At 43.9% G+C, this 21,890-nt stretch overlaps 4 protein-coding genes across 4 annotated transcripts in view; 2 read left to right on the top strand and 2 right to left on the bottom strand.

The window, feature by feature from the left end:
- Positions 1–719: 719 nt before the first annotated feature.
- On the bottom strand, positions 720–2,178 carry LOC132790287 (angiopoietin-related protein 7-like). The gene is made up of 3 exons (XM_060798772.1): positions 2,083–2,178; positions 1,067–2,022; positions 720–971 (listed from the first exon to the last, which is right to left on the bottom strand). Exons 1-3 carry the CDS (start codon positions 2,161–2,163, stop codon positions 851–853), a joined length of 1,158 nt encoding a protein of 385 aa, XP_060654755.1. The 5' UTR covers positions 2,164–2,178; the 3' UTR covers positions 720–850.
- Positions 2,179–4,120: 1,942 nt separating this feature from the next.
- On the bottom strand, positions 4,121–6,969 carry LOC132791604 (CCAAT/enhancer-binding protein). The gene has a single exon (XM_060800604.1). The coding sequence runs from the start codon at positions 6,214–6,216 to the stop codon at positions 4,855–4,857; it is 1,362 nt and encodes a 453-aa protein (XP_060656587.1). The 5' UTR covers positions 6,217–6,969; the 3' UTR covers positions 4,121–4,854.
- A 151-nt stretch (positions 6,970–7,120) lies between these two features.
- Positions 7,121–8,079, top strand: LOC132791605 (uncharacterized). Its single transcript, XM_060800606.1, has 2 exons — positions 7,121–7,531; positions 7,696–8,079. Exons 1-2 carry the CDS (start codon positions 7,163–7,165, stop codon positions 7,708–7,710), a joined length of 384 nt encoding a protein of 127 aa, XP_060656589.1. The 5' UTR covers positions 7,121–7,162; the 3' UTR covers positions 7,711–8,079.
- Positions 8,080–16,028: 7,949 nt separating this feature from the next.
- Positions 16,029–21,890, top strand: part of LOC132790900 (serum response factor homolog) — a 32,264-nt gene continuing 26,402 nt past the window's right edge. The window contains 4 exon segments of the mRNA XM_060799649.1: positions 16,029–17,182; positions 17,184–17,606; positions 17,608–17,709; positions 21,196–21,444. Coding sequence (XP_060655632.1) covers positions 17,057–17,182; positions 17,184–17,606; positions 17,608–17,709; positions 21,196–21,444 — 900 coding nt within the window. The 5' untranslated portion in view covers positions 16,029–17,056.

Genomic DNA, 21,890 nt, shown 5'->3' with positions numbered 1-21,890 from the left:
AATAAAAGATGCTCAAAAGTTTTTAATGAGCTAGCATGCAGAATCCGCAATTTTGCTTCCATCGATTAATGATATATTCATGTAAATTGCTTTTATTTTGGTTGCTTATCAAGAGAAATTTCCAAAAGCTAATATGAAAAACCAATATTAGTAAATTTGATTATTTTTGATAAAATCTTACTGTTATATGAAACTTGTAGTCTCTCTCTATTTTCATTCTTTAAAGAGCGTCCACAATAAAAATTTAGAGGTAAAAGCAAACACGCATATTTTATTGCAGGCATTGATATTTGAAAGAGAGCACATCTGCATTTGCAAAAGCAAAGTTTGGATGCAAGTGGAAGCGAGTACGCCATAGTCGATTAACAAAACATGCGTTCGCTAATCGTGTTTTACACACAGACACACTCACATAACATATTGTAGTCGATGTCAACCTGCATTTGCAAAACGAAAGAGCAAATCTCATTAACAATGTTTGTTTGTGGGTTGAAACGAGTGCGCGATAGTCGATTGCCAAAGCAAACGTTGGCCGGTCGTTTCTAACACATAGACGCATTTAGAGTAGATGTCCATCTGCATTTGCAAAAGCAAAGAGCGAAACTCAAGAACAGCAAGGCTGCTGATGAGAGTAGGAATGAGAATGAGTGAGAGCTCTGTATTGTACTCACATGTATATGGGCTTGCATATGTATTGTGTGAAAACGTTTTCATCTTGAGCTTAGATAATAAATTTATTGGTATTCAAACATTCAAACTTGCAGATCGACCGCTTCTTACATTAATTTATTGTGAAGAAATGCACTTTCAAGATGTAATATAAAGAAATACACATGTAATTCTTAAGGAGCTACTGCTTGGGTCTAATAAGCATGTGCACCGCCTTAAAAGGGGTGTATATCTGCCAAGGTCTCCACCAAATGCCCCATCTACTAGCTTCATCTGTTCTCATGTAAATTCCATTGAGATTGCTGTAATATAACATATAATATAATAAACATAAGTATAGACGCATTCAATATCAATTGAATAATCGAACTCTTAATGCTGTCTGTTGATCACTCACCTTTCAGTGCAATTATTGTGCCACCAGCCACTTCTAAACTCGCGGGCGCAGTGAACTCGATCGTAGCTGTCGTTGTCCCTATCCAGTGTAGAGAACTTCTGGTTGTTGTTGAAGGATAATGCATCCCCCGCATCACCAGCGCCCCCGGAATACTTGCCCAGGTCGATTAATCTGTATCCCTCAGCTTCGCTATCCACTCGGAAATTGTCGTAGTACGCCTGGGTTACAAATTCCTGAAATGTAACCATATGGATGTAGAGCTCATGGGGCTGTGATTTTGTGAGGTGATAAAGCTTCTCCAGACCAATAAAGTGGCTGCCATGCAGGTCGCCAAATCCCGAGCGATAGGTTTCCCAATTGCGTTCAAAATCGACAAGGGAACCCTTCACTTGTTGCTGAATAACCATCCAGCCGGGACCTGCAATTTCATTGTTGCAACGCACACGGAAGGGTGCAATGTCCGGAACTTGAACCTTAAGGATAACAATAGGGCGCTTAGACCCCAAACAGTTGCTAGGATATTCGGGTTTTGCTTCTGCTTTACTCTCTTCAACATTCGTCGTATTTGCATCTTTGTCCAAACACTTCTTTAGTCGATCTCTAGTTTCAGTGAGTGTTTGCTGTAACGTCCTTGAGTTTCGACAGCCGATCGTATTACTAAGGCGATCTTGACATTTTTTTAACTCAATAGAGGCATCCGAAGTATTGACGACCCTTGAGTTTGCCATGGATTCAACTGCACTTCTTAATGACGTTAGCTCATCTAATATTTTACACTGCGATTCCTGTGCCTCAAAGGCAGTCACTTTCCTCTGGAGATCTTGCAACTTATCCTTGAGTTCAGATATCTCCTGATCCTTCCTATGACACAATGGTGCCATCTGCAGCAAAGGTTTCGAGACCGCATAGCAATAGGAGCCACACTCCGCATCAGTTCTGCGCGCCTCTTCACAAATCTGTTTTTTAATTGAACGAATTGAATTCTAAAATTCAGTTTCATTTGTCGGTTCACTTACGGAAATTGATTCAGAATTGATTACACCGCATAGTGCAGCTGCAATTAGGAAAACGGGGACCCAATTTTTCATTTCGAACATTGCTGCACCACTTGATTTGAATAACTAAATGCAACAGGCAGCTTTAAATCACAATCTCACTAAATGCTGCTATAACACATTACTGATAAGTGTTAGCAAAAAATTTCCCAGTTCAAAAAAGATTATCAAAGTGCATCGCATGAGGCTAATTCTCCTCCCTAAAGGCAGGAATAGGTATTTTGCAAATATTTTGAGTACTCTTATTAGACTTGATTCGCTTAATCTGAATCACTTGTGTCGAGTGCTCGAGTGGATCGCATAATTAGCGAGCGTGAAATAAAAATAAAACCGCAAAACGAATTTATGTTATGTGTGGCTCGCTCAAATTTATCACTTGCCAGCTTGCAGCTCATAACTCATACGTCGTGTGGTCCGGTCCGGTCCGACGGCGACTGCGACTGCGACTGCGAATGTCAGTGCTTGGCGCTTAGTTGAGTAGTAATTGTGCGTCAATTTGTTGGCACAGCGAAATGAACAAATGGTAGAATGAACAGATGTGAATGCATTTACGATGCGTACTCGAATTTAGTTTGCTATTTGATTTGGCATTTGACACGGCAGCCACTTTCACCTAAGCCGCTTAGAACCCTTATCAAAGTCGAGCTTACAAAAAAAAAAAGGGAGAAGGGAGAAGGGAGAAGGGGGCAACACCCACAACGTCAATCGCCAGTCAATTTCACTTTTTGTTGTCCGAGCAACTGCAACTGAGGCTGCAATTAGCTGTCATCAATCACAATGCCTCAACAATGCAGCCCTTTAACCCAGACTGAACTGAATGGGAAGAGCGAACGAAGTGCGGGGATTCGAGTGCTTAGACAAATTGTACGCACGCAGCTCAAATGAAAGTTGTATATACTTGTATATATATATATATCTTTTTGGTTTTTCATTACAATTTTTTGGTCTGAGGGCCGCCTCAGGTCTCCAAAAAGGGCTAAGCCCAAAACTTTTTAAGTGATTATCTGCCCGGGGCCGTAATGCATTTCATTTGTTGTTGTTGTTGTTGTCGCTGGTTGTTGTAGCTGCTGTTTGGCTTTCTCTGCGCGTTAATTTTGTCTTTTTAGTTGCATTCATTTTGTGCTGTTGTCGTTTATAAATTTGCTTTTCGTTTTGGGTTTGTCTTACTGTCAAATTGTGTCGTCGCCGTTGTCGAGGCAATTGTGTCTGGGCTTTTGGCTTTTGGCTCTGAGCTCTGTGGTCTGTGGTCTGCGATCTGTCTCCCAGAAAGCTTATCGCCTGCCTGCCTGCCTGCCTGCCTGGCTGTCTGACTGCCAAAGCAGCCACAGATCAGATCAGAGCAGACACTTGCATCTCTAAATATGGCAGACATTTAATTCAACATTTTTTTGGCAACACTTTTGATTTGCATCTGACCAATCGAACGGACTTATTACACTTATTAGCTCATTATTCAATAAAAAACACGATTCTCGATATTAATGTAAAAGCTTTTCATGTGTTTTTTATTTATTAAAATTTATATTTGATGTACATTGTGTGTTGTTGTTGTTGTTGTTGTCGTTTCGATTATAAATTAAAATGAGAACATTGCGTTGGCCTTACAAATTAATAGCATTTTTTCATCTACTTCCCTTTCAAGCATTATAATATTTCTGTTCTTGTGTTGTGTTGTGTGGATATTGCTTACATTCTCATTAAATTTGCTAGATAACAATTAGATTAATATACAATATTATTCATTTTTGTAGATGAGGGGGGAGGGGAAATCCTCCTTCGATTTCTGTGCAACAAAAAGCGATTGAAGTTGTGCTTAACTCTACAGATTTGCTAATAAAAAAACGTTTTGTTTTTGTTGATAATTATGATGATGATAATTGGTTGACAACTAAAGCGGGGCGTGGCAGGGGCAAACAGAAGCATAGCGCGAGCTGCACACCAGAATTGTTGTTGTTCTTGTTGTTGTTATTGTTGTTCTCATATTTATTGTATACAAGAAGTATTTAAATAGATTTACATAAATAGTTTTTGTGTTTTTGTTTTATTCTTTTTTTTTTTGTTTTTGTTTTTGCTTTGTATTTTATGTTTTCTTTCCTGCTTGCATTATTCATTTATACACATATAGTACATAGATATATATGTATGTAGATATATATATATATATTTAATTAACATTTTTATTTTTCTTTGGCTTAACTTATGCCTACTAAATTATATAATTTGTATCAAAATGTGCAAAATTAATTTACAATACACTAGAATTAAGTACAAAATAGAACAAAATATGGAAAATAGTTTAAGAAACGCCCAGCCAACAAAAAAAAAATGTACAAAAGAGAAGGAATGCCCGAGGCATCAAAGACGAAAGAAAAGAAAGTAGTAGAAGAGAGTCAAGAAGAGGAAAGTGAAAGGAATTGGGTAAGCAAATCAAGCTTATGCTAGTCAGAAGAAAACAGAAAACAGAAAACAACCTGAACTGCCTCAAAATAGTTAGCAAATCACAAGAACAGGTACAGTTCAATCAAATATACTAAATATAGTATATAGTATATTTAGTGCACTCGTGTTTGCAAGCATTATTCATGCGATTCAAGCGATTCTGCTTTTTATCCTTATGCTTAGGCTACCCCCTTGAATCAGTCACACACTCATACACTCACACACACTCACACACTCACTCATTCACTCGCACACACACTCATTCACACTGACGTCAGTCAATCACAGCTGCTGCTACAGCGCATGCTCGTTGGTGTTCAAGAAGCTCCGACAGACGCGACTCACTTCGGGATTGGTGTGATTCATGAGCTGCATGTAGATCTGTTTGTGCAGCGACAACTCGTTGGTCATCTCGCTCAGCTGCCGCAGCAGTGCATCCTTCTCTTTCAGCAGCGACTTCACCCGCTCCTCCACCTCCTTGGAGCGAACCTTTGCCTTCTCGCGACTCTTGCGCACTGCGATGTTGTTGCGCTCCCTCCGCCTGCGGTACTCCTCGGTGCCCTTGTCCACATGCTTGTTGTTGTGCTTGCGATGCTGCTGCTGCTGGGCGTGCTGTTGCTGCTGTTGCTGTGACTGTTGCAGCTTGCTGTGGTGCTTCAGCAGTTGCTGTGCGTTCGCCGTCAAGTGCGGCAGATTGTGATGGGCCAGCACATTGGCTGTCGTCAGATTGGTGAACTGTGTCGAATTGTTATTCGAGCTGTTGTTGTTGTTGTTGTTGCTGCTGTTGTTGCTGCTGCTGTTGTTGCTGCTGGTGTTGCTGCTGTTGTTGCTCAGCGTGTTGCTCTGATACGCATTATACAGCCCGTTGCTGTTGTTGATGAACGCCGCTGCCGCCGCCTGGCTGCTCACCGACTCCTGCAGATGCCTGCGATAGTCCGGATCGATGGGCTCCTCCTTGATGGTGCTGCTCGAGTCGCTGCCCACCGAGCTGTTCTCGTCGCTCGAGTGATTGTTGTACGTGGCATTCGAGTGCACCGCCTGTGGCATGTAGGCCAAGGCAGCTCGGCCATACGAGTGTTGCTGCTGCCGAGCATTGGCCAGCGTCTGCTGCTGCTGCTGCAACACTTTGGCTGCTGCACTTACCATGCCACTTGGCGGCAGTGTGGCAGAGAGTCCGCCCGGACTGGTCACCATATCACTGAATATGCCCAAGGTCTCGGTATCCCTGAACTGATCGTCGATGAGGTGCTGCAAGTCGAGGGTTATCTCCTGGGTGGTCAGCTCATCGAGGTCCGTCTGTGTGCTGTATTGCTGCAGCATTTGCTTCTGCAGCAGATTGTTGCTGTTGTTGTTGAGCTGCATTTGCTGCATGGCATGCTGCTTCACCAGCAAGGCCGCATCTTGCACTGTTGCATTGTTGTTCGCATCAGTTGTCACCTGTTGCTGCTGCTGCTGCTGTTGCTGTTGTTGCTGCTGCTGCTGTTGTTGCTGCTGCTGCTGTTGCTGTTGCTGCTGCTGTGCACTGGACATCGCCGTCAGCGTAATCTGGCCAATTGTGGCCTGCTGTGGCAGCGGCTGCGGTTGCTTCTTCAGGTCCAGCTGAGCTAGCGTCTGCACCGCATCCGCATACATCTGAGGCGATTCCATGTTCAGCATTTTGAGTTGGGCGAATGAGGGTAAAATTTTGATGCCTTTCTTTGCAAAGCTCCAATTGTCAATTTTGGGGGGTTTGGGGATAATTCCTCTTAGCAAATATTGGTTGCTCTTCTTCTTCTTTTTATTTTTATTTCACTATTCTCTGACTGGCACTAAAACATTTTCTAGGCCCTTCCAAGCGATTTGAGGTAAACTGTTCTTTGGAAATGTTTGCAGCGATTTACATTTTATGTCGATTTTAGGACACTTATTCACATTTATGTATATTGTATTTCGATTTAATCAGAACACATTTTTTCTTAGAATTTGTTTTTAAATATTTCTTCGATATTTTTTATTTCACAACAGTTTAATGCATTTTTCGCTTAAAGCCGCTTTTATTTGTTTTTTTTTTGTCACTGCAGCTGCGCGCACTTCTTCTTTCACGTTGTTGTTGTTTACAGTTATTGTTGTTGTTGTTGTCGCGGAAAGTGTTGCCTCCACGCACGCGATTCAGCGACTGAAGTGTTTCAGCAATGATGCAACAGATTTTATATGCGAGTATTTCTTTATTTACAAGTCGTCAACGCTGACGTCGACGCTGACGTTTGCGTTTGCGTTTGCTTTTACGTTACGTTAGCGTCGGCGTATGCGCTTTGTGTGTTAGAAGGCAACTCCTGAAGAACCGTTATGCGCTGTGCGCCGTGCCAAGCGAGCTTTCGGTATTGCGCGTTTGCGTCCGCTTCTTACACTTGGTAAATTGTAACTGTGACAAAAAGTCTTTAGCGCAGCAACAGCAGCGCAAAGAAAATGAGACAGAGACGCAAACGCAACTGCGACGCTAACAGCGACGGCGGCCGAAAAATAATAATAACAGCAACAAGCAAGCAGCTCAAGCACATTCACACAGACACACTCACACATGCTCAAAACACAATGAGAGGCAAAGCGCCATAAAAGCCCCAAAATGACTTCGTCGTCGTCGTCGCTGTCTGCGACGTTGACTGCGCTGCGCTGCGCTGCCTTTACACCAACTACCTGTGGATGGTGGTCAGACCAAAGCGAGAGAGCGAGAGCGAAGAAATTGAGAGCGCCAAAGAGCGCAGCAACCGGGCGATCGGCAGCGAGCAAAGCAAAAGCAAAAGTTTTTCCCAATCACTTTTACTCTCTACGGAACGCCAAAATCAACAGTAGCAGGCAGCAGGCAGCAGCAACAAAAACATTGCCCAGGGCGCTGCAAGGCAGTTTACTTAACCTGCAAGTTGTTGGTGTTGTTTTTTCCATTTGCTTTGGCTTTGTGAGTTGCATGCAAGAAATAAAGTCAAACTGCTGTGACGTAAGTTACAAATACTTACTATGCACTAATATGAGCATACAAATATTAATATTATAAATTCAATTAACTTGCAATAAAAACATTTTAGTAATTTAGTCTAAATTTGGAACTCTGAGATGCTATCCACATACATATAATAATAATAACTATTGTGTTTTTTTTAGTCCGCATTGCGATAACCGCTAGACTCCTTTATGTCGCTATTAATGACACAGCACTTTGACTTTGCGAAGCATGTGACGTCACTGTAGAGCCACAGAGACGCACACATACAGCACACACGCAAAAACAAACCAAAAGCTACTCGTATACGTATTCGAATATAGTGACGAACTGCTGCCGAAACGACTTTAAGTTTGTGGGCGTTCGCTTTCATTTTCGTTTGCTGCTCAGAGAGCAATTGTGGACCCAAGAGCAAAAGCAATAGCAACAACAAAAACAACTTAGTCGGTACTCCAACGCACTTCCCCCTCTCTAACACATTTTGTATTGTGTTTGAGCTGCTTGCTGCTTAGAAGGAAATAAAGCTTTAGATGCACTGCTTGTTGTTGTTGGTGGAGCTGCTGCGCATGCGTGACTGAGCGCAAGAGAGCGTGAGTGAGGAGCTTTCACGTAACGTTTGAGTTTTATTTATATTAAAATGATTAAAACGATGTTATGAAATTCATAAAAATTAGCACGCTTCGTAGTTTCGTATTTTCGTAGATTTGTTGACTTAAATGCAGTAATTTGTTAAGTCTCCATTTAGTCTATCTCCCTCTCTCGCATGCTCTCCCGCAGCCTTTCCTTTCCCTGTTAATCTGGCTATTTAGGTCAAGTTGCGTGTTTTTAAGGTGAGAGACTTTACCCTTTGTTTATACTCGGCGAACGCAACTTACTCATCCGCACATGGACGATAAGCGTTTATTGCTGCCGCTGACGAAGAGCAGTGGTTAGGGGTGGGGGGTAAGGGGAAGTGGGAAGTGGGCACGCTATCAGTCAAATCATTGATTGCAGCAGACATCGCAGCACAGCACAGCACAGCACAGCACAGCACAGCACAGCACAAAAGCCCAGCACAGAGGGAGACGACACTCGCTTAGATATCGAGATGTAGATATCGATGACTACATTGCTCCGAATTGTGCAAGCTGTAAAAGTTGCTTCCTTGTGCGCGTATTGCACAAATTGCAACGCACCTTTGTTGTAACATTGACAAATCCTCATTTGCCAATCATCAGCTGATAATGTTCTTATTACCTTATCGAGAGTGCGAACTTGCTAACAAAGCACAGCTGATGCAATTGAGCAAGCTACGCAATAGAATAGATATTAATAAACAATAACAATAACTATAGTGTATTTACTATCAACAACAGTTCGACGTCTCGCCCAAAAAATAAATGCACGCTTATTGTTCTTTCACTCTTTTTTTTTTTTTGGCAAACGACAGATAAGCAAGCTACCAACCCCAAACAACAACAACAAGAAGAACAACAACAACAACAGCGACAAGCATAAAGCGTGCACGTTAAAACAAAAACAAATAGCAGTGGAGAGAAAATAGCAAGCAGAACAGCAACAAATTCGACATAATATTAATAATAACAATAACTCGAGTCAAGCGTTCGTTGCACCCAAGCAAAGCGGTAACATCAACTCTTTTAAATTCTTGCTCATAATGCTATTGATAGCCATTCATATTAATATTAAATGCTGATTTTGACTTCTAATTGTCAATTGAAATTCCTTTAATAATTTAATCATTAGCAATCTATATCGCAATTACACAAACTAGTATTGAAGTCAATACTTAGACTTGGATAAAATCTAAACACATAATGTTTATTTAAATTCTATTTAGATTTTAATTATGTTATAAGTTCAGTTAATTTACTAACTACAGCTGATCATAGTTTACTTATCAATTAAAAGTCATCTTTAAGGCAAATCTATTTGTATATTCAAAACTTTACTATTCAGCTTCTTCCTCTGGTGTTGGCTTGGCGTTACTTCCTAAAATTTGAACTGATCGCATTGAACCCGATGATGAGTGCCCCAAGCATACAACGTATCGTATATCTGGAGCTATCCAAATTCTCACGGCACTGCAACACGATGACTTTCGATTGAAAAATTGTTGTCAATTCGATTAAGCGAAAAGTTTCGGCGAACCAAGTGACCAGAAAACCAACTTTCATTTGATAATCCCGTAGAATCAGCAGTAAAAATTCGTCGTCATCAGGTAGCACTCGAGTAGCAGCTACGTTCTGCTGCCTGTCTTCTGTCTTCTATGGAAGCGCAGCACTGCAAAAGCAAAACAAAAACAAGAATGAAACAATAAAAAAAGGAACACAACGCCGCAAAGAGTTCGACGAACTTTTTCGTTTATTGGTGTTAAATACACTGCAATTAAGTGGAAACCGCTTATGAGAAATAATAAGAAAACTAATCTCGATTTTTCTTTGCCTGGAATTATAACAAGTAAATTTCATGTTACAATTCAGGCGGTTTTGTTTTTTGAATAGGCGCCGAGTTGTTCATGAAAAAGTAAACAAGATAAACTTGTTTTCGACGGTGGTCAGCGCCATCTATTGAGTATCTTCGAGAAGAAGCAGAACAGTTTACTGCTTGATTGCATTCGTGTAATGTAAGCAGTTTTTGCGTTGTGCCGCAAGCGACATCTATTGTTCAGGGCATAATTTTGTCACTTTTCACTGCTTGCAGCAAGTAGTGTCACACTGCTTGTTAATTTTGTCACTCTTCACTGCTTGCAGCAAGTAGTGTCACACTGCTTGCTAAAAGGTGAATTAAAAGCATTCAAAGATTATTTCTTGTAGATAGCTTAATTCCTCGGAATTTTCTCGCGGTGTAATTTATCATTTGCTATTAATAATTATTAACAAAAAACTTCATTACAATTACAGCTGAATTAAAATTTAATAAAATAAATTCTATAACGCTTTAAAAAATAATATTTGAGTCTCAATTTAAAATTATAATTTTTCATATAACATATGAGTAGTAATAATAAACAATTACTTGGAGAAATGTCTTTTTCAAATTCCATCGCCTACATCGTATTTGAATGTTGAATTTAGTTTTAAGCAAGATAAACATTTTTGATTTTTTCGATTTATTAGAATTGAATTCGAAATATTCGAATTTAGTTTTGGATTTTGTTGTGATTCACTTTGGGCCTCAACTCTGAAGAGAGTAGCTCAATCTATGGGGTGGATGAGGATGAGGATAAGGATGAGGGATAAAGAAACCAAAACGCATTGATTGAAATAGTTTATTTGCAGCTTCGAACTGGAGCTGAGGCTGAAGCTGAAGCTGGAGTTGGAGATGGACATGAGGTTGTCTCGCTGTCTGCCGGGGGCAATTGCTTTTGTTTTGTTTTATTTATTTTGTTTTATTCTGCTTGCAGTTGTTGTTGTTGTTGCTGTTGCCGTTGCCGTTGCATTTGTTTTGTGTGCTTTTTATATTATTTGTGATGCTGGCAGCGCAGAGATAATGATGACGAGCTGCCAGCCAGCCAACCAACCAACCAAACAGCCAACCAACCAGGCTGGCTACCTGCATCCAGAGGTTGGCTGCTCTGTGCCTTACCTGAAACGCCATAGAGTGCCTCCGACTGATTGGGATGCCTTGTGAAGCGACGTGCACAGAATGACATTTTGTGTGCGCACAGTGGGCGCGATAAGGTCGCCAACAAGAGCCAGCAGCGAGCCAGTGAGTATATCTCGAGTATATCAGCCCCATTCCCATTGCCATTCTCATTCCAAGTCCGAGTCTGAGTCTGTGTTTGATTCCCATTCCCATTACCAGGTCTCAGAGTCACAGAGGTTTTGCTCTGATTTCAGGCAAAGTGCAGCACAAATTAAAAATCGACCGCAATTGCAGCCAGCAGCCAGCGATCGATTGGACAGACAGATCGATCGATCGACAGCTTCGCTGTGGAATTTTCATATGAGCGCTTGATTTCAGCAAAATTACATACTTGTAATTTTAAAATGCTGCCAAGTGCCGACTGCGACTTCCCAACTCCGACTCCGACTCTGAGTCCAACTCAAAGAGGGGGAGAGAAAAATGAAAAGAAAAAGAAACTCGAAGAATTTTAACCCCAACTCATGGAGTCGTCTCTGCACTGATCACTTACGCACATTTTATCACAGCCAGGCTGGAGACATCGCTCAGCATCAGCATCAGCTTCAGCTTCAGCTCGGATTCAACTTCTGCTTCAACTCGATCGCTTGACAATAAGTGGAAAAAATAAGTTACCGTTCTACGCGCTGAAATTTGTTGTGCCATCGTCGATCCTCAGTCTTTGTGTTTGTCTTTGACTTTGACTGAGTCTACAGAAAACAGTGTTGGCCAAAGAGTCCAATAAAAGGCTAAAATTCGTCTGCTAGTGCTAACCTAACAATATGAAACAGTCTCATATGATAGCCATCCGTCCATCCGTCAGTCTATTCGTGTGATCTCAGGTCTGATCATCTCTTTTGGTTATAAAAGATAGAGCTATTTTTTTTTTGTCAGCACTTATGATATCTACATATATGCCAAATATATATTTCGGTATATTTCAGTAGTTTTGGTTTATTAATTTGGTATATTTTAAGAATAACAACAAACTATTCTTCGATTTTTTTTTAAATAAAACATTGAGTTTGAATGGAAGAGTAAACAAATTTTATTCCAAGCTTAGAAAATAAACTTGTCCACATTTTGATTAAAATTTGATACTGTTTGTGCATTGACTTGCTACATATGTATGTAAATATATTTTAAAAATATCTTAGCAATCAACCAATTATGGTTCCATCGCAAGAAATATTTCCTATCACCACAATCATATCTTAACGCTCATACTAATAAACCTTGTATATAGAAGAGTCTTTAGCCGTTTCATGATTACGAAAATCCGCCAAGCTCAGCTAGAAAAAGGCTAACAAACGGAGCACTAACTGACTTAGCTGCCTTGTGGCCCGTCTTCTGTCCTGATGATCGGCGTTGTCGATGTCGATGTCGATGTCGTTTGCAGTCGTTGTCAGTTTTTGCTCAGTAGCAGCCACAGCAAAAGCAACAGCAACAACAACAACAACAACTATTGATCACTGGCAATCGATCAAGCATTTCGCGTACATTATCCGAGATGCGTGGGATAATTCTGTTCTAATTTGTAGCCGCAGTCGAAGCTGAATCGAAGTCGAAGTCGAATCGAAGCTTTAAACAAACTGACGTCAGTTGGCCAAATGAAATGCGTGGGAGAGGTAAAAGGGGGAGAGGTAGAAGGGATCCGTTTGTTATCATTATCATTAGCCAAGTGGCATGCAAAGCACGTGCAACACTTTGTACCACAGAGACACACACTCACTCACCCACACACTCACTCACACTCAGAGTCGCATTCGAATAATTGGCTACTTAAAATGCTAAAGGAAGTTCTAACTGAGCAGCAAGTGACGACGAATCGGAAGAGCAGAGTGAGTGAGTAAATGGGAGGAAGGGAGTTGAACTTCCGTTGGCAAGTGGCGAGTGGCACTTGCCACACCACAGACCATCATACGAGTACACCACACACTTGTCTCCTGGCCATGGGGGACTGTGGCTCATGGTCAACGGCGATTGCATGCAAATCAGTTTGGGCCATTTGGTAATCAGGTGAAATGGTCACGACCTGTTAATCGTTTTATGATTGTAGCGGTGCTTTTGTTTCCTGTGTGCGCAGAGCAACGGTAATATCGAGCTACTACAACAATGGCAATGGCGATGGCAATGGCGATGTAGACAACTGGCAACTGCAACTGCAACTTGCCACAAAGAGGAGAGTCAAGCCCTTTTGCTTTCCTTTTGTCTTTGGTCACATTTTATTTAAATTGTAACGCGTCGCCTCGAGACGAGCAACAACGAGTTGATGCCGATGCTGATCGCAATTCCAATTGCAATCCCAAAACCGAAACTCAAACTCAAACCCAAACCCAATCCTGCTGCTTATGTGTTATTCATGAGCTGCCCAAGCGATACGCGACTTCTGTGTTCGCTGTGTTCACTTCACCAATTGGCAATTGGTACAACTTTTGCAACTTGCAACTGCAACTCGGACTTTTCTTTGACGTTGGCGTTGGCGTTGGCGTTACCATTTCTCGACTTGCAAGTGGCTAAGTGGATCATTGTCACCCCCAGCGCCCAATTAGACACCCGAAGTGAGTCTCTGAACAGCTCTTTGCTTTATCTGCCTTAAACATATGTATCTCAGTTCATGTAGAATTCTCGCTGGCTGGATCTAATGTCGCAGACTTGGAGCAGCTCTATAAATACGCTGTCCAAAGTGCCGCAGATCGAAAATGATCGAAGCGTAAATGGAGCAAACATTTTTGCCGCAGCTAAAAATAATCTAATCTTGCATATATAGACAGACATCTCGATCCAGCTGCACTCGTTAGTATATTCACTATAGATTTGAAGGTGAACTTGGATTTGACTGCGATTGCATCATAAGTGGATCAACAGAGAGAGACAACGGACCAACGCATAGCTGGAATAATCGCACGTGAAACGCTCGCAAATCGCGCACAAATAATTAAGTATTAGAAATGCTGAGAAATTCCAAGGAAAACGCAACACGCAACAAAAAAACGTTGTGTTCTTCCCAGATGAGAAGAGGCAACAACAACAACTGGAGCCATATGGCTTGCTTGTCTTCGAGGACAGGCCAGACTAGCTGACTAGCTCAGAGCCAGCAGCAAAGCAGCCGGACTGGAGCCAGCTGCAGTCAACTATGTGGCATGTGGCAAGGGGCAGCGGGAGAAGGAGAAGGAGGGGAGAGCTTCAAGTCAATACACAGTCAATAGCAAACACCAATTAGTAAGCGCTGCACAGAGCCCAGCCATAGAATTGTGAGAACATTGTGGCCACTAGCCAGCCAGCGTGTCAGTATGATGAAATGTCAGATTCAGCAACGGATTCGATTGGCGATTGGATGGAGACTGAAGATGGTTCTGCGACCCGCTGCTGGGTCGAGCCTTATAGAGCAGGAGCAGCGGCAAGCAGCGTTCTATTTTGACAGTCATTATGATTAATTTAAATCATTAGGCAGCCCAGGCAGGTAGCCAGCACATTTGTAATTAAATGCAGACGAGAGGGAGCAGTGTCCACAATTCCTATTCCTAACGCTCTTTCTGTTGCTGTGGCTTTTGCTATTCGCGGAAGAGACAGGCTGGCGACAACGTCCGAGCAGACGACGCTTGAGCCCGAGGCTGGCTGCAAAAGGCAATGCTTGCCATTTGGAGCGGGGAACGAGCCAGGAATGCGTCGATGTTTTTGAGTTAGCTTGTTGCTCGTCTCGTCTCTCTGTTTGTCTTGTGTCCTCTCGTCCCGATTATCAACTGGGAGCAATAACTGGCAACTGGCAACTGGTGCCTGACTGGCCAGTTAACCGGTGTATCGATGGATGGATTGTTTGGCAGCTCGACTGTATCTGTTAGTCACTGCACGTGGCCAGCACAGCGCAACACAGCACAGTGGAAGCGTTTTCTTGCGAACGCCTATTTAAGGACATTGCACAAATACCCGAGACTCGGGGACGACACAGAAATCCGGCAGCAGCAACGAGCCACCGCCACCGCTACCGCCACCGCAAGCAAGCACCACGCAAATCCTCTAGAGCATTTGCTGACCATATTGGCCCTCGCCAGCTGAATTCCTCACATAGTTTAAGTGTATCGCTTTTTGCTGGCCTAGGGGGATTGCAGCACTGCCTGACTGCCTGACTGCAACATGGGCAGCTGAGATTCTTCGTTGCAAAATAACAAATTAACTTAATCGGGGCTGATAAGCAACGAGCACGTAACATATAGAAAGACATTTGTATGTTTTTTTCTCCTTCTTCTTCTTATTTTTTTGCAACAAAATGGCAATTAATTAAAAACTCAATCACGCAACTATTTGACATCAACAAAATAAAATACATAAACGCAACTCTGACTGCTGTTGTCGATAACAACAACGATAACGATACGCGCAATGCGATGCGATATGCGAGCCGAGAAAGTGGGCGGAGTTGGCAGCCCCAATGCGATCTATGCGTCGGCGCAGCCAATCAAATTCTCGCAAATGGCAGATGTTTGCACAAATGAGCATAGTAAATTACGCATGCACACTGCGCGAGCGAAAGAGAGTGCTAGCGAGAGAAAGGGAGAGAGCGAGAGCGTTGACTAATAGCGTATGGACTGCGAGGCTTAATTAATTAAGCCATAAACCTCGATCAACAGACCAACAAAAAAACAAAGGCAAGCTCTTTATGTACATACATAAAGCTCTCTTTGCTCTTAGGCAGTGAAGAGCACACGTTACCTGCTCTCTCACTTGCGCTCTTTCGCGCCTCGCTCTCTTTGACAGCAACCGGTTGTGTGGGCAACTGTGCTCCAAGTTTGGAGCAAACATTGAACGCCGCTGCGCCGTCGCTTGCCATACGCGTGCTTTGTTATTAGGTATTTGCACGCCATCTGAAGCACAACGAAGGCAACAATCGATCGCAAAGTTAGCTCGAGGCGGCCAGACGCACCAAATATAACAACTACATTTACAACAACAGCAACAGCAGCGACAACAACAACATCAACACCAACAACAGCAGCAGCAGCAACGGCAAACACTCACGCGCAGTTCACAACGCAATTCGAATTTGGCAGTACGACATTAAATCTGCAAATAAAGCAAAAAAGACCAAAACAAGTGCCAAGCATCTCTCTCCAGCGCTAATAAGTCAAATACGTCCAAACCAACAAATCCAAATAAATCAAACCGCAACAACAACAACAGCAACTACAAACAGTTATCAGTTTTCAATATTGAATATATTGTGTGAATAATTTTATGAATTGCATTTGCAACTGCAACTAAACTCCCATTAGTACTGCGAATTCAAATTGACAAATTGACGCGCGCAATTCACACCAACCACTGCACAACACTGCGACTGTTAAGGAACTGTTAAAGGCGCTGTTAGCTAGCAGCCCCAGTTGTCAGTTTTTCTTGTGTGCTTGCGCCGCGTGTGTGTGTGCGTTAAGTGCTGCAACTAAAGTTCGCGGATTATTTTGTTACTAATCATACAAAGATTAAACAAATCAATCTACCGTTGTACGTATCACGCTGCAGCGCGGGCAGCAGACGCGTCTGTGCAAATAACTGTAGCGTCGCCAGCGGCAAACAGTGCAAACAGCTGACGGCCGCTACAGCTTCAGCGACAAAGCCAGCGGTAAAAGCAAAGGCAGAGGCAAAGGCAAAAGCAAAGCAAAAACAGCAACAACGTGCGTGCGCGCCTCTCTGTGTGAGCGTGTGTGTGTGTGCGAGTGTGTTTTTTTGTGTTTATTTTTGGAATTAAAAAGCTAGCAGCCGATTTGTGAGTGTTTTGGGGGGCGCAAAAGTAAAGCTAAAACCCAAAATCTAAAATCTAAAAAGTGTGCCGCAGCGGCAATAATAGACGCGCGTGGTGCCTTGGATTTATTGTACGGCTCCACGGTGGAGAACTTTTACCTTAGAATGGATCCAGCGCGCGGTGACTCGCGCTATAACCTAAACTACTCGATGAGTAGTATAGGTTTGAGTCTCGCCGATCAGGCGGACATCTACGGCAATCCCGCTGTGGCGGCGCTTGGCGCCCGACCACCCCAGCGGCGGCTTGTTGCAGAACATGGGCGGCGGCGGCGGAGGCGTTGGTCTCGCCATGCAACGGCCCAATCCGGCGGCAGCAGCAGCGGCGGTGCAGCAGCAGCAGCAGCAACAACAGCAACAGTGCCAAACTCTGGGCAACAGCCAAACGCACAGTCCTCAACATCAGCAACAACAACAGCAGCAGCAACAGCAGCAGCAACAACAGCAGCAACAACAACAACAGCAGCAGCAACAATCGCGCGGACTGAAACGCAGTGGCAGCGATTGCTATGAAGATCACCGATCAAGCGGTGGCGGCATGACGTTGCAGGGGTTGGAAAGCTGCGCTGCAGGCAGCGTCGCTGTTGCTGGCGTCGACGTTGACGGCGTCGATGGCTACAATGCGCTGCCCAATAAGAAATCACCGCCCGCAAATGGCAAAAAAGACAAAGGGACGCGTCAAAATCAAAATGGAATACATTGACAATAAGCTGCGTCGCTACACAACGTTCTCGAAGCGCAAGACGGGCATCATGAAGAAGGTAAGAAGAAGAAGGATATACATATATTGTTGTGGTTGCTACATATGTAAGATTGATATCGACTATAGATAGAATGTCTAGGATACCTCGTATTATCGTACCTGTCTGTTGTCTCTTTATACATATTGTATTATTTTTAGTTTTCTCAAAAATCACCTACAACATCATTTGGCTGCTCTTTTTGTTATTCTTCCTCTTCTGTTTCTCATTTTGAATTTTTATTTTGTTTCATTTTTGGTTCATAGCTTTATAGAACAATAAATTGTAGATTAGATATAGGTGCTTGGCTCTTAATGTGCCAGCATAATACAATAATCATGTCAGTTTTCCCTCCCCACTGAATTTAGTTCTTTTTTCTGCAGTTTTTTTTGTTGAATGTGAATTTTCCGTTTTGGTCAACTCATTTTTGAAGTCGAGTGTGGAGCACGTTTTGAGCGCATGTGCAATTAATAAATGCTACCGAATTCCAAATTCCCCACAAATTCTCCTCCTCGTTGCCTGCTCCTCGTACTCAGGTTGCATTGTTCCCGAAGAGTGCTTTATCGTTGTGTTACTATCGTGCCCCAACCTGTGCGACCTGCCTCATGCCCGCCCCCTACATCAGACAGACAACTGTTGCATTTACTTTGGCGGCGACGGCGCTGTCGCTGTGTGTAAGCGTGGTAGCCACGATTCTGATTCCGATTTCGATTCCGAATTTCCCTTTGTTTTCGGCTTCATAAAATGTTAATTTGCCGGCCCCGCAATTGCATTCAAAGAGTATCCCCAATACCAATCCCATTTGCAATCCCAATCCCAATCCCAATCCTTGTTGCTTTTCCAGTTGCGTGCTGCTTGGTCTCATTGTCATGCGAAGATGCAGCCACTGCCTTTGAAGTTGCCTCCTCTCTGCTCTGCTCTGCTCTCTCTCCTCCTTTACCTGGAACAGTTCAGTGCTTACAAATAGTAAGACTCTTGGATTTTCTTCTTCAAATGACCAATTTTCACACGCAAGCTTACATAATGGCCCGTTCGGGTCTTGGTCTCAGTCTCAGTCTCAGTTCGGGCCGCGACATATGAAATGCTTAACATTTTTTTAAAAGACTTCTTTGGCCCCAAAGTTGCTGCGATCACCGCAAAAAACCAAAAAAATAAAGTCAAAAATCGCCAGCTTCAACGCTAAATCACGATCTCGCCACGATCCGAGCTACAACAAAAGTTTATGAAATATTTTCCACAAAAAGGAAAAACTTCAAGTTGGCCTCGAAGTGTGTTGTTTTTTAGCATGGTTGAAATTTTTATATTGAGTACGTGGGTGGAATCTCATCTGATCTAATGAAACAATATTAGATTGCTTGACTATTACATAAAAACTTGAAATGATAAGCGACGTAAAAAAAAGCTTTGTCGTAAACTGATTAATTGATCAGCTGCTAATCGCAGTAAGAACAATGATCGCATTTGTATTTATTGTATTTGAAAGTATAAATACTTGAAATATGTTTGACCCCAAAGTTGTGAGTTTCTCCGCAGGATTGCTGACTGCTTCTGCAGCAGCAATTGTTGTTGTTGTTGCGCTTTGGGGCCCTACTTATGACAGGCGCGCGTCTCTTGACAGGGACAAAACTCTTGTTATATATTTTTAGTGACTTTGATGTGGCCCTCATCGATGTCCGCAGCCTGGACAGTTGACAGGCATACAATGGATTCGCTTGGCGCTACGCACACACACACACATACACAAGCACGTGCACACTGTCCTACAGGGTACAAATTGCGGTTATTGAACCTGATCAAGTTGTGGCAGATGCCGATGCCGATGTCGATATCGAGGCAGACGCCACGCACGCACTCAAACACACACACACACACACACACACACACACACACACACATGAAACAACCTGTGGACATCATCGGTGCTTTCCACTGTACAATTTTGGGCATTTAGCAAAGCGACTAAAATTCAGCTGGCCGCTGTTCACTCTTTGATGGGCGTGGGCGATCGTACGCTTGGCGAGTGAGTGGCCAAAAAAGGCCAAAAGTGAAAAGTAAGCTAATGTCAACGCAATGATCTCATTTGTACGAATAGGCATGGCCCAATTGCGTAGGTTGTCGCTTCTTCTCTTTGTCTGTCTGCATAAATGCAAGATCGCATGTGGCACACACACACACACACATGCTTACTGAATGTCTGTCTTATTCTCATTCTCCGTCTGTCGTTTGCCATGTAAAACGGCCCAACAATGGGGCACCGCCACAGGCCACAGGCCGCAGGCGCAAAATGCCGCCAAAAGGTGTTAAATTGAAATCACGAGGCCTGAGGCCAAGCTGGGGGCCAAGCGCTTGTCTCGGCTTTGCTTGGCTTGGCTTGGCTTGGGAATTGTCTGCGTCTTGTGGCCAGCACGGAAGCGTATTGATACCCGAACAGCGGCAGATGGTGCACAGATAAGAGCAGCAGCAGCTGCAGCAGCCGACAGTTTGGCTGCCTTGTCGCCTTTTGGCCACATGCAAGACACTAGCAGAGGAGCAGCCAACAATCGCCTTCTAACAAATGACTCTGCCTCGCTCGCTACGGTCTCTGGGGCTTGTCCTGTCAACGTTTTCGTATCTGGCCACTGACTCAGCAGCACAGCTCCTCTCCGGCTCCGCCCCTTCTTTCGCAGTGTGTCGTGTCCTTTTGTCTTTGTGTTCGAAATTCAAATTGACATGAATTGTTGGATCGCTGACTGCATGCTGCTTGTTGCCTGTTCCCTGTTGCCTGTTGGATGCCGCCTGCAGTCTAGTTGCAGCAGCTCCCTGGGAAGAGAACAACGTCACCTACTCAGTGGCCCGGGCCGTGTCAATTGTTTGCATTTACACATGTTACACATAAAATTGGCAGCCAAGCAGCAGCCAACAACGTGCAACGTGCACCGAGTCCCAGTCCCATTCCCAGTCTCATTCTCATTCGCAATCTGAGTGCCAGTCACAACAATGTGTACAACAATTTCATTAATATTAATAATAAATGCTGTGTGCAAAGCGCGCGATTTGTGCGCGTTTTGTGCGCGATTTTCCTTTACCTTTCCGCGATTTGTTCGGCCAATGCTTCGGCTGCTCCCAGCTTCCATTCTCCTTCTTCCCACCCGCCAATCCAATCACCTCTTGCAGCAACTTTATCGCTTTAGAGTAATTACGAGCTGTTGATAGGCAGCTTTGGCTACCGACGTAGCCTAAAGCCAGCTTGTTAGCTATTCCTGATAGAGATGCGCTCGTGACTCGACTCACGAGCAGCACGAAGTAGAGACTGACTAACTCCTATTACACTCACTATCTCACGCGGTCCTCTCTGGCAATTTGATAGCCAGGCAAAATCTCAGCCTGCCTCTGTTATCGTTGCAAGTTAATCGCATAGTTTATTTGCAAATTTATGTTCCACTTTTCGATGAAGTAGCGATCGCGTCTACGAATAGATCACACATCTTTAACCGAAACTTCAACTCTCTTTCTCTTCTCTTTTTGCAGGCCTACGAGCTGTCGACGCTGACTGGCACCCAGGTGATGTTGCTGGTGGCCAGCGAGACGGGCCATGTGTACACATTTGCCACGCGCAAGCTGCAGCCGATGATCACCTCGGAGGCGGGCAAGCAGCTCATACAGACGTGCCTCAACTCGCCGGATCCGCCCAGCGTCGGTGGCGGCGATCAGCGCATGTCCGCCACGGGCTTCGAGGAGACGGAGCTCAGCTACAACATCGCCGACGAGGACTCCAAAGTAAGACAATTGATTTACGGCCATCATGGGCACGCTCATCTCGCACACCCGCAGGCGCCGCCCTCGCACTACAGCCTCGAACAGAGTCTTATGCAGTCCGGCTACAGCGGTGGCCAGGCGTCGCCCCTCTCCCATGCGCAGGCCTACGGCGGCCACGCCCACCACGCGCACGTGCCACACGTTCCACCGCCCCACTCGACACATTCGCACATGTCGCACACGCATGCGCAGCGTTGACTCCAGCCAGATCCTTGGGGAGGCAAAAGTAGCTATAGGGATTAACATAGTACTACGACTTAGTGTGTGTGTGTGTGTGTGGTGTGTGGTGTGTGTGTGCAGCACTTGGCCAGCATGGAGAGGAGCGTGGCCAATAGACGATCTCGCCGCTCGTTTAGCGTTGTTGATAGCGTTGTTGGTGGGCGTGGCAGCTCATTCTTAAACAATTT

Source organism: Drosophila nasuta, chromosome 3, assembly GCF_023558535.2.
Source record: "Drosophila nasuta strain 15112-1781.00 chromosome 3, ASM2355853v1, whole genome shotgun sequence".
Taxonomy (NCBI): domain Eukaryota; kingdom Metazoa; phylum Arthropoda; class Insecta; order Diptera; family Drosophilidae; genus Drosophila; species Drosophila nasuta.
Note: the sequence above shows the minus strand (reverse complement) of the source record. Positions and strands in the feature narration are given on the sequence as shown.

What these genes read in the sequence shown, in the direction of transcription:
- LOC132790287 (XM_060798772.1), bottom strand. Translation starts at nt 2,163, where the DNA reads ATGTTCGAAATGAAAAATTGGGTCCCCGTTTTCCTAATTGCAGCTGCA. An exon ending in TCAATTCTGAATCAATTTCC is followed by an intron (nt 2,023 to 2,082) that starts GTAAGTGAACCG and finishes ATTAAAAAACAG; the next exon opens with ATTTGTGAAGAGGCGCGCAG. An exon ending in CACAATAATTGCACTGAAAG is followed by an intron (nt 972 to 1,066) that starts GTGAGTGATCAA and finishes GTTATATTACAG; the next exon opens with CAATCTCAATGGAATTTACA.
- LOC132791604 (XM_060800604.1), bottom strand. Translation starts at nt 6,216, where the DNA reads ATGCTGAACATGGAATCGCCTCAGATGTATGCGGATGCGGTGCAGACG.
- LOC132791605 (XM_060800606.1), top strand. Translation starts at nt 7,163, where the DNA reads ATGACTTCGTCGTCGTCGTCGCTGTCTGCGACGTTGACTGCGCTGCGC.